At 41.6% G+C, this 15,730-nt stretch overlaps 1 protein-coding gene across 7 annotated transcripts in view; it reads right to left on the reverse strand.

Annotated features, from left to right (window-relative positions):
* Positions 1-507: 507 nt before the first annotated feature.
* LOC102937562 (multidrug resistance-associated protein 1) overlaps positions 508-15,730 on the reverse strand; it is a 96,256-nt gene continuing 81,033 nt past the window's right edge. For 5 of the 7 annotated variants that reach the window (XM_027820643.3, XM_037911832.2, XM_037911831.2 and 2 more), the window contains 12 exons: positions 15,351-15,435; positions 14,248-14,386; positions 12,048-12,255; positions 10,758-11,068; positions 9,604-9,803; positions 9,023-9,149; positions 8,284-8,385; positions 6,704-6,850; positions 5,552-5,710; positions 4,031-4,197; positions 2,934-3,128; positions 508-2,036 (listed from right to left, as the gene is read on the reverse strand). In XM_027820643.3, coding sequence (XP_027676444.2) covers positions 1,928-2,036; positions 2,934-3,128; positions 4,031-4,197; positions 5,552-5,710; positions 6,704-6,850; positions 8,284-8,385; positions 9,023-9,149; positions 9,604-9,803; positions 10,758-11,068; positions 12,048-12,255; positions 14,248-14,386; positions 15,351-15,435 — 1,949 coding nt within the window. In that variant the 3' untranslated portion in view covers positions 508-1,927. The remainder of the gene's footprint in view (positions 2,037-2,933; positions 3,129-4,030; positions 4,198-5,551; positions 5,711-6,703; positions 6,851-8,283; positions 8,386-9,022; positions 9,150-9,603; positions 9,804-10,757; positions 11,069-12,047; positions 12,256-14,247; positions 14,387-15,350; positions 15,436-15,730) is intronic. The other 2 variants (XM_043523452.1, XM_037911833.2) reach the window with 1 other exon arrangement.

Genomic DNA, 15,730 nt, shown 5'->3' on the forward strand with positions numbered 1-15,730 from the left:
CCACATCCCTTAGTCTAAAAGTCACCCTTGGTAACCAGAAGACCCACCTTTATTTGCAAATGTTATTTTAATGGAACAGCTATGAAGTGATAGCACCACCTGAAAAGAGCAGCAATCATCAGTTGGACATCTTGGGCACTGCAAAGCACCCACATTGGGGAGCCAATCTTTTTTACGTGCCACCTCTGAGAAGCTCTCTCCACTTATTTCACATTGTAGTACTGCCATAGTAACAGAGTTACCATGTAATCGGAGTACTATGATCTGCTCATCCAAAGCGCACACTTCCCCACATTCCTCTCAAAACAGGCCTCAGAACAAGGCTGATTATTCCCATCTATTAATTCTTTAACTGGTGATGACATTTTAGAGGCTTAGTTTTCAAGGCATGAACATCAACCTCCGATGCACCCACAGCTTTCCAGGCCTTAAGCCCTTTGTCAATAATGGCGCAAACACTTTTGTCATTAAAAAATTACGAAAGGAGTATAAAAACCGGGACAATCATTTTCAACCAAAGAAAATTTACTCCAAGTTCTTTGCAAATATTCCTATTTCCATTATAGTCATTACAAAAAATACCAAAGAAATTTTCAGCGTACTCAATTTTAAAGAATCATAAATTACAAAAAAATAAATAGCTTTTATTCTAAGGGAAGACACTTGTCTAGTTTTAAGGTCGGCAACATAACTTCCAATAGTCCACATTTCCAGAGTGGTAGATATTTGGATCCATCTGAACTCAAACTACAGTAATTCTGCAATCTTTCTATAAAATAAGACTGTATGGAACTTTTCTTTTTCCTACTAAGTAAAAAACAAAAAAAACAGAACACACTTAAGTTGGAGCTAGACTCTATTGTGAATTAAGCTCTGTCAAGCTACTCTGGAACCCACGCATTTTGATTAGTAAAAATATGTATATTTTTTGGAACAGTAAGAGCATTTTGCACAACAGTTATTAGCAGCAGCAGCCTCTAGAGAAGGTTTCTCCGTTTCCATAGGGCTAACAGTCCTGGATGTGGCACGGCTTCTGTATTAAATGAGACAGTGAAATGCAATGACCAGTAATACAACAACCAAATTATAATATAACTGACTCTGAAGCCTTCACTCAGGTAAATCCTTACTCATAAGAGTAACCCTTCCCCCATTGGTACTTTTCGCATAAGAAAGAATCATTGAGTGAACAGAGAGTACAGAATTGGGTACTTAATATTGAAATACATTCATTTTTGCATTCAAGCAAGAGTTTGATGTTATAGTGACTTTTGACGATGATTGTGCTTTTTCACATCAATGAGATGGACATATTTCTGCAAACTTGCTGCTATAAAGTATAAACACATATGAAAACTTTAACGTGATGCATAAAAGCACTGACCACATACAATAAGTGCCAAGACAAGACCGGATACATGACAGTATTTCATAAGGAATAAAAACACTGAGCCATATTGCTATTCCATAAAATGTCTTGAGTGCGTCCCACGCCAAATGGTTCTTAAAATGGTAAATCTCAACTGAACAAATAGGTAGTATTTTACAAAGATTTTTCAAACAAAAGGACCTTCAGAACATAAGCAACTCAAAAGAAAGTCTTCTGAAAGCAAGAAAAATCCTAACATACATTTTTTGGACTGCAGTTTAATCTTTTGCCTCAAATCTATCGAACAGGTCTAAGTTGGGTCTTTAGCACAGTACATTCAGAACTTCTTCTCCTTGCAAAATAAATCCTTAAGGAAAAAAGACTTGCATTTATGTTACTTTTATCTTCTTCATACTAAACTTAGATTTTTCCGGGTCTGAGGTTGAAGCGTTTGGTTTGAGTAGCAGAACAAAGGAAGTCAGAATTCTCAAAATCCTCTCAATGTGTATAGTCAATTTCCACCCCTTTTTCCCCACACATACAAGCTAAGTTCTTGTATTATACCAAACCCGAATCTTTGGCCATACTATAGAAAATGCCTTTCTTCTGAAGTAGATTGGCTGGGGAATCACATTCCACAATTTCACCTTTATCAAGGACTATAACTCTAAAACAAGAAAAGAAAAAATGGTCAAAATACTGATTTATTTGGAATTTTAGCCATCTTAGCATAGCATCTCAGCCTGCATTATTTTCCCATGGTTATTTGCAAGAGCTTTCACAAAAGGTGAAATTTGTCCCCGATCTCACTAATCCTACCGCAGATACACCGATTTACTCTGTGCTTAGACTGCCTAAGCAAAGCAACAGTGTTACTGTAACATTAAGGCTGTGAAAGCAAGCTCTAAGAAGTCAGGAAACCCAGCGTTCAGAGTCAAAATGCTACCCCCAACTTGCTGAGAGCTGGGAGAAAAATACTGCTAGTACCCCCAAGAGGGAGCATCGACCAAATGTGGGGGAGCTTCCGCTGCATGAATGGCTGGAATGCCTGAATTAGTACTGAGTGAGTGTTAATAGAGGTGGTGAACACCTGCAAGTTTGGTGGGGATATAATGCCCACTTCTCCTGCTTTGTCCCATCCATAGTGTGGCTTCCCAGTCCAATTACAGGGGTCACAGAAAAAGTGGAAGAGTAGAACACCTGAGTCAGGGGCTTATCAAGTTTTGATTCCTACCCCCCACTCAGAGAAAGAGGGAACATTATAAATCTACGTTTCAATTGTAAGAACAAGTGCTGCCCTCAGCCACATCTGTGCAAGCATGCTGTGGACAATGGGGTTGCACAACCATAACCCAGGACAGAACTTGACCCTCAGCATGCTTACACTAGCAATACAGACACACACACACTCACGAATTTCAGCTGATAACAGATCTAACAAACGTAAGGAAAAAATATTTTTAAAAGTTGATTGGTGTCCATTTTTGGTTAACATCAATTCCTATTCATGTAAGATTTGGACACTAAAGACCATTCTCCCTTTGCAAAAGTTGCATCACTTTACCTTTCATAGTCCATAATAGTGTTTAGACGATGTGCTATAGTTAAAACAGTGCAGTCTTCGAATTGAGTCCTTATTGTTGACTGTATAAGGTCATCAGTTTCAAGATCAACAGCAGCAGTGGCTTCATCTAAAACCAAGATTTTGGACTTTCGAAGTAGAGCCCGAGCGAGGCACACCAGCTGACGCTGTCCGACACTTTGTAAAAAAACAAAAAAGTTAACTGTAAGAAGAAACTTGTATTTTGTTTCACATCCTAACTTTGTTACCTGTACAATCTTCTGTGAATTTTAGGTGCCGAGAGTCTAGCAAGCTTTAGATATGGAATTAACTTCAAGTTCTGTTATTTCTTCTCTATAAACGGAGGGTGTCTTACTACAGCTTCTTAATGCTTTAATTTCTGAAGAACTTTCGTTTTTAAAAAGGTACATGGAAACAATTTGTAATGTGTAAGTACACCAGACTATACTATTTAAACAGTGCAGACTGTGGCAAAGTTCTCCATAGTTTTGTATTTTGAACTGGTTTGGTGGCCACTTTACAATCAGTAGATTAAATGTATTTAAGATTAGTACTGCAGTTATATTACAGCTGCAGTATGAAACCTGCATTCGTTAGGTACGATTTTCTCTCCAAATTATAAGCACTACAGAAGCCTGAAGTTAACCAAAAATTTCCCAAAATTGCCCAAGCCAATAAATATAAATTAATATATTTAACTTACTATTTCTTAAGTATGTACTTTCACTTACATGGCTTAAAGCTTAAAATGTTTTTTAAAAAAACACCTAATTGTCTCTTTGGCAATTTCACATTAAAATTTCTCTGTTTCCCCAACACAAGATAATCCGGTCTTATGCAGTGAATAAAAACTACAATGTTCATTTATATTTTTAGGTCTGTTTTGATGTCTGAGATGTATTTTAAGGTCCATGGGTCAGGGATCTCTCATGTTTGTACTGCACCAATCACGTCACAAGTAGTAAAATTGAACCTGCAGCCTGAAATAAAGTGGGAGGAACATACAAGCATATGTTTCTCATATGCTGTCAAAAGTTTTAGCTTTAACAGTAAATTTTCACTGAAAAATTTTACTGTACCTTATATTCTCTCCACCTTCAGAACACTCATGATTAAGTTTATCAGGAAGAGACGAAACAAAATTTTTCAAGTGAGCCAATTCCAAAGATGTCCAAATTTCTTCATCAGAGTATTTGTCAAAAGGGTCAAGATTCATACGCAGAGAGCCAGAAAATAATACTGGATCCTAGTCAGAAAATAACATGCACTCAACACTACTACATACAAAGAAATATGGCAAATGTTCAAGAGATTTCATTTAAATGGCAAAGGAAATGGTGTATTTTGTAAGCAACCCAAGGAATATAATTAATTATAACAAAAGATCTTTTGAGTTCAATTATTTTTAAATAAAGTGACTTGTTTCTTGCTTGGAAAATGCATCTGCAGAAAGAACCTCAGACTAGTTGCAATACCAAAGAATATATAGAAACAGCTTCAATTTAAATGCCAAAACATTTTTTTCAAATAAAATGGCATGTGAAAAACAAACTTCAAAATACACTCCCACAAGATTCAAAGTCCAAACTGGCTGCATCAGTAAATGCATGGTGTCTACAATCTACTTATTCCATTTCCTCTTATGGCAATTAGTGATAGCAAAGCTGAAATCTAATATGGAATGATCAAAAAAGGGCAAAAGCAATATAATCCCCGACCTCAAACCTATTACCCAGATCCTAGACAGATGAATTGCAGAAAACCTTTTGCAATTATTTAAATCCAGTTCCTTCTTGCATTACTATAAATAGGCATAAAAGCGTGTACACTAAAAGCTAGTAACTTATTAACACAATAGTTTTAAAAACTGAATTCAAAGACATTTGACCACCAAGCCTAGGGTGCGGAACTGACTCAGTCATGTGGCAATTTGATAAGCAGACATCAAGCCCAAAACAATAACATGATCCTAAACCCTCCAAACTGGAGTGCCCTGTGGCATAGCTCCATATGATTAATGTTGTTTCTTACTGTTCCTAAACAGAAGTGAACCGCGGAGACCAGACTTGATCTGCCAAGTTATTGTCAAAACAGAGTGAAATTTATTGTGTCCTCGTGTAATTCTAGTGAGAAGTCTCCACCCTGTAATATGCAGTCTATATATGCCCTCTATTGGTCCAGAAGAGCTAGAGGGTTCTAAACCTACTAATGCCCACATCATGCCAGCTGCACTACCTGGTCAGACCTCCACACTCATGCTGAGCAATTTGCAGCATCAGGACCTATGTGACTATTGAAAATCTATTACAAGGCGTTAACTAAATGAGTTCATAATTTCAGAAGGCCCTGGATCCTGCCTCCATGCCAGCAAACCAATTCAGATCCAAGTTTGACTTGTTACATAAAGAAAAGGAAACATGCCTAAGCCAGCACAAAAGTCTGATCCAAAGTCAACTGAAGTCAATGGAAAGAGTCCCATCGACTCCACTGGGTGTTGAATCAGACACTAATAAGGTATTTATAAAATATGCATCCAGTTGATTAAAGCCTCAATAGCCTTAAGAAATCAATTATGGTATTGGCAGGAACTTTGCACCTACCTGGGGAATAATGGTGATTTTGAACCGCAGGTCATGGAGCCCTATTTTTGCCACATTAACTCCATCAATAATAATCTCTCCCTCTGCCGATTCATTGATTCGAAATAAACCCAGAGTAAGGGAGGATTTTCCAGCACCTGTTCTTCCAACTATTCCCACCTATTAGAAGGCACACAGAAAGAAGTTATCATTTAGTAATTCTGGGGGAAAGGATAAAGTCAAAGTGCCACCGAGAATCTCCTGAAGTGGACACAATTTCAGATGTAATCCATACATTTACCCAGTACAAAGCAACTATGTTAAGAAAATGGAGAACTCAGTTGGCACAAGCAACTGATGGTGCATATATACAGAAAATGAAAATATCCTTCAAACAGCACATCGAAATTTCAGTGCACCAGGAAAAGCTCTGGGACTTTTCTGGACAGGAAAATGGAATTGTGGTGAAAATGTGAAGTAGAGAAGTGCTGACAAAGTTCAGATCACACCTGTTCCTTTCTTTTGTATGAGTTTTCTAGTTACAGTTGTGGAACTAGAGGTTTTGATCTTGTTTTTCCACCTGAATTTAGGCTACAATTGTGCTCATTAACGTAATAGTTGCATGTCTGATTAGGAAGTTACATAAACATGTGCCTTTTTTTGGATTTGTGCTTGCATACTAATATAAACTGCCTTGTATTTATTTTTAAATAAAATACATACTAACCTACAGAAAAAAAGGATGCACAAGTCAGTAAAATGTGGTACATGACACATGACTTAGGTTTTTAGCAGTAAGTGCAATTTAAACTTCATCAATTTGCCATTTCATTTTGCTTGTGTTGAATAAAAAGGGCAACTGGTTAAGGTCACATTCTCCAGTACAGTCGTTTGTATTTCTATACCAAAAGAGCACACGCCCAGGAAAACAGTGAGCATGTGCAACCCACAACAGGGGTCTTGTCCCACTTTAGCTGGCAGCTGTAGTGGGCTCTTACTGTCTTATAAAGACCAGCCACTGAAGGACTCATTCTTTTAGCTACAATGGTAGAACCTCATCCTTTTAGTGCTGAAAGTCTCAGGGCTCAAATCCCATTGTCAGCTGAAGTGCTATACGCATATGATAGCCTATAAAACGCAGTGTGGGTATAAACAGCGAGCCATGTTACTTACCTTCTCTCCTCCGTTTATAGTAACATTTATGTTTTTCAGAACTAAATCCAAGTCCTCCCGGTAACGTAAGCCATAGCCTCTGAACTCCACTTTGCCTTCATGAGGCCAGTTGTTTGGTGGAGCAGTTTGCTCAATACACCATGGAGCCTGAAAGAACAATTGCCCACCCATTCAGCTAGATCATTAATAGATCTATTACCCTTTTTGACCCATCTGACTGAGCAAACGAAGAAATAGCTCCAGCAGGGGTTGAATAAGTCATTTTCAAAAAGGGCTGTTCTGGAAAATCAAAGGGGCAAATTTGGCTGCATTGAAGACAATGAGGTTACAAGGTATAATCAAGGGCAAGATTCGACTCTAAAGTTATGAAAAATGTGTGTCTTGACTAAAACAAGCCTCACCTACCGGGATAAGTCTCTCTACAATTGCTGATGTGAGAACAGCAGACAGCAAATATTATGACACACTCGTCATGCAACAGAAAGAATGAGGAGTACTTGGGGCACCTTAGAGACTAAAATTTATTTGAGCATAAACTTTCGGGGGCTCAAGCCAAGTACTCCTCATTCTTTCTGCTGATACAGACTAACAGGGCTACCACTCTGAAAACTGGTCATGCAACAGTTACACACTGTTGTGCCAACCCAGAGAGCCAGGTTTAGAACTAGAAGAAGCTTGCCTGAGACAGAGGAAACTGAACACTTTGCATGGTGGTAATGAATGAGTTCTGACTCAGACTTCAGTGGGTGTGTAAACAGAGCAGGGTTTTCACCCTAATCAGCAGTTATATTAAAGCAGAGATCCCAGTGGGTTCATTACTAGAGCCAATTAAAAACAAACATTCTTAAAATCAGGAAATTTTCCAAAAGTTTTTGGTTTGGAGGAACCACAAGTGGAAAGGAGTGAGGAGGAACTCTCTGATTTGTACCCCACCCCAGACATAACTCAGACTGGGCTGGGTTTTGATTTGAGGGTTTGGGCTTCCTATGAACACATTGCCCAAAATAAATAATGTGGGGGAAGAAGGTTAAGAGGAGAAACACACATGACCAAAAGAAGTTTACATGAGTCATCATCAGACTGAAAAAGAATTTTGCATAGCTCCATTTGTTAATTTAGTATGGACTAGACAGAAGACGAAGGCTTCCTACAAATGCATAAAAGTGCATATAGTGATAGAGAAAACAAATGCTAGAAGTGAAGAAAAATACCTGCAAAGTTAACATTCTGCCACTAGGGGGAACTCTCAGCATTAAGGATGAAGAAAACAACTAGCTCTTAAAAAGCAAATTCCAAGTACAAGTATCTCTGGATTCCCTTGTCAGTAAGGGCTGAGATTCCATGAATGCAGCATATTCAGCCCACTAGCAAAATGGCAAGAAACATCTTAGAGTAAATTCTTCTGTTCAGAAACCAATACTGTCGTCTAGCCAGTTAGGAGGCAGATTGACTGATTTGAAAGAAAGTCCCCCTTCTGTCCCATTAGAAAGGCAATGACCGTACAATGCAAGCCTGAAGCATTGGTTAATAGCAGGGAAGATCTTTAGACATAATTATACAACCTACTAGCCACAATGTACCTCTTTCTCCATTTCAGAGTATTCTTTGACTCTTTCCACAGCGACAATGTTAGTTTCCATCTCAGATGACATGCGAACCAGCCAGTTTAAGTATGTTGTAACCTGCAGAAAATTCCTAAATGGAGCGTTTACAATACAAATGGACATCAGCATAGAAAAGAACATTTAGCATGCAATACTGAGATGAAAACCCGAAGTGCCATCTGCTCATTAAACGCACAACACAGCACTTGGCTTTACCTGGGATGGGATGAGAACAACTCGCCACCTTCTACAATTATGAAATACAACTGGGACCAAGTTCTACCCTCAGATACACATGTGCAATGGGAGCTGTATAAGTATAGAGCAGAACTTGGCCACTAGTGTGACCCCAATACCAGCTCTCCATTTGTCCTGCTGGAGTCAGTGTCTCACATCACAATTTTGTTTCATTATTTCAAAAGGTTTCTCCTTTCAGCCCCTCCCACATAAGAAAGCTCCATCCCACCTGGACTCTAAATCTCTTTTCAAATCTCATCTGTAAACATTTTCCCCATCACATGCTCCACAAATCAGTTCTCTCTCCAGGACTTGTTTAGTTTCATGAAGTATTTGGGGATTCAGTTCGTACTGACAAAGCCTATTTATGACTATAGACGACAGATCAATTCTCAACTCTAATTCCATTACAGATTTATATCCTGATACCGGGTGGATGTGGTCTTAAAGTGCAGAAAGATTTCCTGAAGTATATTACCTGCAATGAATAGGACACTGACAGTCCAACTAATCCAGGGCTGAGGCTGTTGCGAGCAATCACTGCAAACAGTGCCGCAAAGAGGACTATACAGTTCCCCACACATTCCAGCCGGACAGCCAGCCACCTGCAAGACACAGACAAGTGATTCCATTTTCCAGAAATATCTGATTAAACAAACAAAAATTCAGGGTGAACATGCTTAAATTCATATATTTTTTTAAAAAATATATGGTTACACTGAGGCATTTACATCTACTCATCCCCTTCTTTGCCAGTGACATGGGAACTGACACATTTGGAGCTATCCGATCATTTCCAGAAACATGGGGCGCGGAAGCACATGAAACTAACTCTTAGGGGCAGAAATTCCTGTTTTAACCTTGAACATGTTGGGTCTCAGGTACCCAACACAGCCGCAGTTCAACTAAATGAACAATGTGCAGAGAAAGTGAAGGGAGGAGCCAAACTTCCTCTGAAATCAATGGGTTGTACCTGAGTAATGGAGCGAGGACTGCACAACTGCACCCTCGCTATGCCGCTGCTGTCTATGTGCTGACCCAACACTCACGCCCATCTACCTGTTTGCAACAATGCTGGGAAAGTACGCTTTCTGATTTTCATCCACTTTTAAGTCACTCTGCTGTTTGAAACGCGTCTGCTCCTCAAAGGCTCGAATGACACTGACACCCAGGAGAGTCTCGTTAAAGTGAGAATACACTGGAGAGCGGCTGACAGATTCAAGACGTTTCAGCTGGCGAGAGGTGGCCACATAAAATCTCTGGAAATCAAGTTGAGTAGAACACTGAGTTCAAAGGTGCAGCACAGCCTGGACACAACTTCAGCTACAGGGAATCAAGGGAGCCAACTCTCACCCTTTTTACTCTGGATAAGAGTACTACACATCACTTAGAGAAATCCAATTTGCTTCTATGAAAATGCACTGATTCATGGATTTTAAAACCAGAAGAGACCATATGATTATCTAGTTGACTGCGTTTTTAAGAAGCATGGTAAAAATAGCATTGTGGGGGCCCGTGTTTGTGATCTCCAAATGGCCCAAGATCACATTTTCTCACACCAGGAAGATTTATTTTCCCCTCAAATGCCGGTCCTGCAAGCTCAGTCTGGGATCTGAGAGTCAAGCTGAGTTCTGTTTGTCTCAGGCACCACCACCAGGAAAAAAAAATTCCACAACTGGAACTTGGCGAACAAACCCACTGATACAGGAGCCAAAAGAGAAGCCAATTCCCTTTCCCATGGCTGTATTGGCTCTGCAGGGATCACCAGAGTAAAGCAGTGAAGTGATTTTTTTTTTTTGGGGGGGGGGGGGGGGGGGAGGGGGGGTTCCAACTAAAGTAAGCAGGAATGACAAACACAGGGAGCAAGACGGGAGAGTAAAAAGGCTGCTATCAATCCTATCTTCCTGTTTTAGGCTCACTTTTCTGACTATACCTGCACTTTCTACAGCTGTGCCTCTCTGAAGCACACACTCATTGTTTGAATTATAGGAGTTTCTTTCCAGTGTCCTATTCAGACAGGCAAAGTAGAGAATGCTCAGCTACTGGAAATCCAGCAAGCTGACGGGCCTGCCAATGCACAGTGCACTTCAGATAGTATCCGAAAATGGTCAGTCAAACATGGACTCAAGACACATTAAAATCTAAAACCTAAGTAACAAAAGGAGAGGAGAGACACACGCTGGCGAGAGAGTTCAATGGCCGACGTTCCCTACCTGCACAAAGAAGTAGACAAGTCCCAGCGGCGGAATGATGATGGCAGCTATTGGTGTGGCCAAGAGAATGATGATGCAGGCCCCGATGACGTTAAACAGTGAGCCCATGAACATTTTGATTATCTGAGGAATCACAGAGTCTATAGTGTCCATCTCTTTAGAGAACCGGTTCACTAAGTTCCCACTGGGTGTTCGTTCAAAAAAACTCATTGGAGACCTAAGGACACTGTGAAGCAGGCCAACGTGTAGGTGTCGTGAGGCAAATATCCCCCCTATTGACACAGCCATTGAGTAGCCAAAAACAGCAATACCTGAAAAAGAAAACCAAGTTGACAACTTTTTTTCCCTCCCTGAGCAGAAACGTTTTTCCTAATTATGTTTATTCTTTGTTTGTAATCAATGAAATCTAAACCATAGTAAATTTAGTCAACACACATTCAAATCAATCAATCCTCACGGAAGAAGGCAGATGGTGATCTGAACTAGTTCGACTGAGCAGTAAAAGACTCTTCAGTGAAACAGATAAGCTCATCTGAAGGAAGTGTTTGCCTTTCAACATGTGATTTCAGAGTATTTGCACATGTGGCCTGCTTACACTCTGCTCCACTTTAAAAAGCTGTTTATTTCTTGTTGCAAGACTGGATGCGGCAATTCTGAAGATAAGTGGGATATCGTGTGCTTAATTTCAGGTCAGACAAAGCCTATTTATGCACAGAACAGACCTAACAGGCAGCAATTGTGCAAGCTTCTCTTGGATACTCTGTCAGCGTGTCTGAATCCTGAGGTGGCAGGACTCGTGTAGCAGTGAGAGGATAGTTTAGTAGTCCACATGGCTCTGGCAATCCTTAGCTGCTGCTCTAGAACTATCAGTAAGGCTGCCAAAGAAGATCAAAAGGTGTGGCAGCTCCTGACCACTGGGAACTGTACAGACTCAATTCATTTCATACAGTCAAAGAGCCATCGGATGGCGGTAACTTTCAGTCATCACAGACCTGGTATGGATTTGAACCAGCCACCCAGAGGCTAAAGGTTCCAGATCCCATAACCATATGCATTCTAGCTTTGTTTCTTACATTAAAAGAAAACTAAATTCACTAACTGAATAGTTTATTGCCATTAGTTAAACCTTCCCATAAAAAGCAAAATAAAATTCATGGCAGCAAAAGACTCCTGAGGAAGCCTGTGTGCAATGCTGGACACACCAAGTCACTGATCTTTTTAACATTTGGCTTAATATTTTGAACCAGTCAGTTAGTTTTAAAATAGCTTAACAGATAATTCCAGGCAAACCTTGAGACATTCCCAGTGCTCCATACACTCCTAGCCGGACGTGCGTGTGCTGCTGAGTCCCATTAATAATGGGATCGTCTGTCCATAAACTTAGCCAGTAGTTGGAAGCCAGGGCGGCTATATGGTTACACATAAAAAGGAAGATGCTCAGAAAAGAGACAAAGAGTCCAATGGCTTTCATATATTCCCAGTACACTGTCGCCTTTACCTAAAGATGCAAGAGGAAAAAAATAAAGGTCACTTTACACAGGAAGGGTAAGGCCTAAAACACCCATATATGTAAACACCACCTACAGGATGGTGAAGTCAACATACTGGTTACACAGTTTACATCTTTATGGCGGGCCACAAAATACCTACGAGTCCTGTCCCAGAAAGATAATGCCTGGCAGCACCAGTGCCACATTCTAACAGAATGCCTTGCAAAGGTTAGCTCAGTGACCCACAACTGCCCTGGGATGTTGGTAGGCACTGCTGCCTTAACACACGGAGAAAGCAACACAGAGATTAAGCGACTTCCACAAGCTCACACAGGAGATCTATGGCAGAGCCAGGAATAGAATTTCTGTTTCTGGGATTTAGCCATAAAATCCTCCCACCTTTTAACCGGAGGATCCAACCATAGGCAAATGGGGGTACTACAACCAAAGGAAAAACTGAGCCCAAGGTTACTTCCCAATATGTATGGATTGGACTTTTTATAAGCTACATTTAGAGAAAGATTCAAATGAAATAGTTGTCATCTATGCCGCAGCAAAGAAGTATTTTCCCCTCAAAGCACTAGCTTACAGATCTCTTATAAAAACCCTCCGTGTGCTGGGATTCAGCACTTGGATCTGACAGTGGAAACTTGGTTTTCATCCAGTTGTCAATTCCAATCCCTCTAGAGCATGGCTCGGGTCACAGAGCTGGTCACAACCTTGTAGCCTCTTTCCAAGAAGTGACCGCAATAGAGTTATAATTAGCAGCTGAAATTTTCACCTCATTTTTTCCAGCTTGCCAGGTAATGGTGCCAGCCACACCAGTTTAAGCGAAGCTCTCATTTCCTCCCTCTCTGCCCTTTCTGGGCCTACAAACAAACCTGGGACACGGGTTTAATAGCATAGAAACAATCAATGAAGTTACAATGAAGTCAATTAAAAAAATGTGTTCACCTCCTTCCCAAAACTAGTTACTTGCTCTTTGCAGAGATGCTGCAACAATCTGTGTAGTGGGAGTACTGTGAGGCACTGAACCAAACTGTAAACCCTGTATATCAGGGGTCTCAAATTCCAATCACCAGGAGGGCCACATGAGGACTCGTACGTTGGCCCAAGGGCCGCATCACCCCCGCTCCATCCCCGCCCCTGCCTGCTGGGTGCAGCAGGGGGCTCAGGGCAGGGGCTTGGGGTGCAGGAGGGAGTGCAGAGTGTGGCAGGGGGTTGGAGTGTGGCAAGGGGCTCAGGGCAGGGGGTTGGGGTGCGGGGTGCAGGAGGGGTTCGGGTTCTGGCCCAGCACCGCTTACACCTTGAGTGGCTCTGGGGTGGCAAGGGTGCGCACCGGGGCCAGGGTAGGCTCCCTCCCTGCCCTGGCCCCGGCCCCGTGCCGCTCCACTCCAGGAAGCGGCAGGCACCCTGTCCCTGCAGCCCCAGGGGGAGGGGGAGAGCAGAGAACTCCGGGAGTTGTTCTTGCCTGTGGATACCTCCCCTGAAGTTCCCATTGGCCACAGTTCCCCGTTCCTGGCCAATGGGAGCTTCAGGGGAGGTAACCACGGGCAAGAACAGCTCACAGAGTTCTCTGCTCCCTCTCCCCCCCGTGGTCACAGGGAATCAGTGCCTGCCGCTTCCCGGAGCAGCGCGGGGCCCTCAGCATCACGGGGTTGGCAAATCCAAAGCCCTGTGGGGCCAGATCTGGCCCGGGGCCGTAGTTTGCCCACTCCTGGCCTGGAGGGAGGCGGCGCGCTGGGGAGGGGACTGAGGCGGGGGGGGCTGCGGGGAGCTTGGCGGGCTGCAGGGAAGAATCCCATGGGCCATATGCGGCCCATGGGCAGCATGTTTGAGATCCCTGCTGTATATAATGGAAACCACTTCAAGCCAGGGGGTGCTGCCGCACCCCAAGCACCGCTAGTTCCAGCACGTACATTTGAATGCTATTGTCTCCTAAATCATAGGGATTTTTGATCAACTAAATTTGGAAATGAAAAGAAATAATTAAATCTCACCCTCCCAGTCTTTGCTGTGTCAGCCTCCGTAAGTCTCCAAGCATTCTTTTCTGCTGGTGCCTTCTGAAGCTCTGTTGTACTAGTCTGGTTCAAAGACTTCCCTGTTTCTCCACTGTAAGTTGATGAGTTACTGAGTTGTCTGAAAAAACATTTTAAAACAAGCCATAACAGGGACCAGTTGTTTACTTGGCAAATGGATTTCAATGACCTAGATCTACAAGTCTGGATACAAACTTACTCTGTGCTTCGCTGAGCCAGACAGAAACCTCCCTAGCAGGAGAATGCATGAGAGAGTGTTCAGCAATAACCCACTCTTCGCTACCTGATTGCACTTCCTTACCACCTGAAGACAAATGCTTCAGAATAAGTACAAAATGATGGACTAACAAGCCAGAGAGGGGTTCTTGCTTGAGCAATCCTTTAACTCCTTGGTTTAAAATAAATAATCAGCCTTTCTGTATCCTGCCATTGTATTGTGCAGATGCACGGATTCAAGAGTATTCCCATCATCAGCAGGATTGGAAAATTAAATACATTGAATACAATACTCATCAGCCTTCAAAATTTGCAGTCAAATTACTTCCAGAAATGGGCATATTCATCTCTATGATGTTTAAAGGAGAAATGGAATGACTTGTGGGTATCCTGAACTGAAGCTTCCCTACAAAATGCAAACCAATGCATGGAACAGGCTCAGATTTTCATGGGATATTCAATGGCTTTCAATGGATTTGCTGGCACGTGAACTTCCTTAGCACAAGGCTTACACTACGGAACGACAAAACAACCTTAGATGTTCTCTTTGGGAAGCATGAAGGAGAGAGACTTTATTTTCCAAGTCTTTGCTCAGGTCAAAAGACATTTAAGACTTTTAATCATTTAAGGAAACTCATTCTCATGAAGAGCAGAAATACTGTACTTTGCACAGTAAGAGTAGGCTGCAAACTGTCCAGCATAAAGCAGAAGGAAAAGACTAAGGGCTTGTCTAGGTGAAGAGAAAGTGCACAGAACACTGGGCTGTAAATGTACAACATACTAGTGTGCCGCGCACTAACAGTTCCCTAGTGCACTTTGACCTACTCTACTTTGAAACAACTACACACCTACGTATCGGTTTTCCTGTTGCTTCATTTGCGAGAACACCATTTTCCATATGCTTTCCTTCTTTCACAGTTGGGCTGTTTGCATCTGTAGGAAAAGCAAAAATGAACAAAGGTGGCCACAGCTAGAGAAGTCATAGTCAAAACCCAGTCAAATATTTCACACCAAAATTGCACCCAAAGGGGAGAACACAATTAAGCAATTAATACTCCATATGATAATTACTTCTAATAGGTTTTAACAATCACACTTTTTAGCACTAGTTTGAATCTTAATCTTATGAGCAAATGCAAAGACAACAGAACATTATGCTCCTTTCCCTACTCAATGCACACTAATTTTAATAGTTTGAAATAGAGTTAAGAGAAGTGTTTGACACTAA

This window comes from Chelonia mydas, chromosome 10, assembly GCF_015237465.2.
Source record: "Chelonia mydas isolate rCheMyd1 chromosome 10, rCheMyd1.pri.v2, whole genome shotgun sequence".
Classification (NCBI taxonomy): domain Eukaryota; kingdom Metazoa; phylum Chordata; order Testudines; family Cheloniidae; genus Chelonia; species Chelonia mydas.